The 2500-nt window shown below is 45.4% G+C and overlaps 1 protein-coding gene across 3 annotated transcripts in view; it reads right to left on the bottom strand.

Moving 5' to 3' along the window:
* apbb2b (amyloid beta (A4) precursor protein-binding, family B, member 2b) overlaps positions 1 to 2500 on the bottom strand; it is a 63554-nt gene that overhangs the window by 8456 nt on the left and 52598 nt on the right. For all 3 annotated transcript variants that reach the window (XM_061061919.1, XM_061061927.1, XM_061061934.1), the window contains one exon: positions 913 to 1000. In XM_061061919.1, coding sequence (XP_060917902.1) covers positions 913 to 1000 — 88 coding nt within the window. The remainder of the gene's footprint in view (positions 1 to 912; positions 1001 to 2500) is intronic.

Here is a 2500-nt window from a genome sequence, read left to right as displayed (position 1 = left end):
TTCTGTAGCACGCCCACGATATGCCGTAGCCTGCGGTAGCACAGTAGTGCTAAGGTGCTAATGTTTTTGCTCCCCTCGGAGCCAAAGTGGCTGCATTCCCAATATGGTAAAAGGGGCGTGACATTTCCGAGAACCGTGCTGAGCGACTGACCAATAACGACAGAGCCGACAGGCCGACCAATCAGATCAGACTTGGCACACGTGGGGACTCTGAACGTGGGCACTTCAGAGCCTTAGAGAGAGAGTCAGAAGAGAGCCGGTGCATGGAGCGGCAGTTCATGAAAACAGACACTTTTTTATAACTTTAGCTATTGTGAACATACTTTAGTAGGTACATAGATTAAATATATGAACCCCAAAAAGGGCATAATGTGACCTCTTTAAAGACAGGATGTGGTTCTGCACTGCGCTCGCCGCGGGTTAGGGCGCACGAAGCAACAGGCGCAGGTTGCTAGGTGACCGAAACGATCGTCAGCAAAAGAGGTACTTTTTGGATGCCCAGTATGTTTTTTATCCAGTGGCATCATGTGCATTTAATCTGCGAGGGGGCTGAAAATTAGCAATTAGAAACTTTACATGATTGAACTGTAAAGTAAATAATAATAATACCCCGTTCTGCCTTTGATTCTAAACGTTTCAAAGTGCAGAAAATGGCATCAATCTTCCCAATTCTTTCCGAGAAGGACCCCTTGCCAAAAAGTACTCACACTATTGTGGAAATGTTTAAAACAAATCAAAAGCAAACTGCCTCTGTGCTTCTTTTTCTTTTTCCAGCCTATGAAATCCCTGTGCTTAGAAGTGACCTGCTCAAAGGCAAAGAGTGATGAATGTCTTTCAGCAGTGATGTCCCTGGCTGCACTCGCTCGCCCCATAAATACACACGGAGTAAGGTACTGTATGACTGAAGCCCACCTTGTAGAGGAAGATCAAGTCCTGCCTGCATCCTGTCCTGCAGAGAGCCTCCTGCCATCGCTTTGGCATTCTTTCGCTCGGTCATTATCTGGAGGAGAGACGGAGAGACAGAGAGAGAGAGAGAGAGAGAGAGAGAGAGAGAGAGAGAGAGAGAGAGAGAGAGAGAGAGAGAGAAAGAAGATACACAAGCATGAGGAAATGGCGTGTAAAAAACAGAGCAGAATCTGTAAACCGGAGCAGAGACAACGGTGGAGGAGGGGGGAAGAGACAGAGATGAAAATGTGTGAAAGAGAAAGGATGAGGGAGGGGAGGCATCGAGGGGAGGGGGGGGGGGGGGGGGGGGGGGCAAAAAAAGATGAAAGACTTAACAAGAAAGGGTTTAGGAAAAAAACCTGGAGCAGTTTCACCCCTGATACTGTCATGTTTTCACCCGGGAGCGCACGCACGCACACACACACACACACACACACACACACACACACACACACACACACACACACACACACACACACACACACACACACACACACACACACACACAGCAGGTCGAACCCTTTTTTTTTTTTTTCAGAAAACAGGGTGAAAGCTTTTCCTGCAGTACAACTCACAAGAAGAAACATACTCACACATGCAGAGTCAGCGAGACAAAAACAGCTAAAATCATTCACCCTCACACACACACACACACACACACACACACACACACACACACACACACTCCTACATGATTTATACATGTCCTTAATCAGAGAGTTAGTCAAAACAACCCCCCCCGCTGTGACTAACTCTCAGCTCAGTTATTCCTCCTGCACAGACTGCATGAAGCAGACTTCATCTCCTGTGATGTAGGCTGAGCGGAACATGTGGGACAGTCGGTATCAGCATGACTGATGAGGAGCGGAATAAACGGCTTCTTCACCTTTTTTCTCCTGACAAATAACATTTCATTTTTCTACACATCATTAATCACAACGAGGCACCTGTGGGGAAGAGACCCTTTGAAATACTACTCACGCTACAATTCACAAGCAAATCAACGTAGAGGGAATTAAAAGGTCCTTTGCAGAAAAATTGAATTAAAGTTCTGCATTCATAAACGTGTTTTACTGGGAGGAGAGCGAGGGAGAGCGCAGTGAGTTCAGCGACTACAGCAGACAATAAAACACATGATTTAAATCATTCCCCCCCCCCCCGTCTGCACACGTCTGAGCGCGCTGCAGAGAAAAGCTCCGGGATTATGTATTTTAGGAGAAGATAAACTTCTTGTTCCTGAGTTTAATCTACTTTCAGGACTTTTTGACAACAGAGGCTCCACACAGTTTGAACGTGTGCTTAGATTGTGGATGAGTAAATGGGATTCTAACAATACAGGAACTGTTTGCAGTGTGTTGTTGTTGTTGTTCTTAAAAAGTGTGTGCATGTGTTTATGTTGTGAATAAATGTGTTCTTGTTTTGGAAGTGGTGGGTGAAGAAGAGGTGTTATAATATCAGTTTGTGTGTAAACGAGTCGATAACCAGGGATGTAACGATACACTCAACTCCTGATACGATAAGTATCATGATAATCCTTTCACAATGAGATTTTATC

The sequence above is a fragment of the Labrus mixtus genome, chromosome 2 (genome assembly GCF_963584025.1).
Source record: "Labrus mixtus chromosome 2, fLabMix1.1, whole genome shotgun sequence".
NCBI classification, from domain to species: Eukaryota; Metazoa; Chordata; class Actinopteri; order Labriformes; family Labridae; genus Labrus; species Labrus mixtus.
Note: the sequence above shows the minus strand (reverse complement) of the source record. Positions and strands in the feature narration are given on the sequence as shown.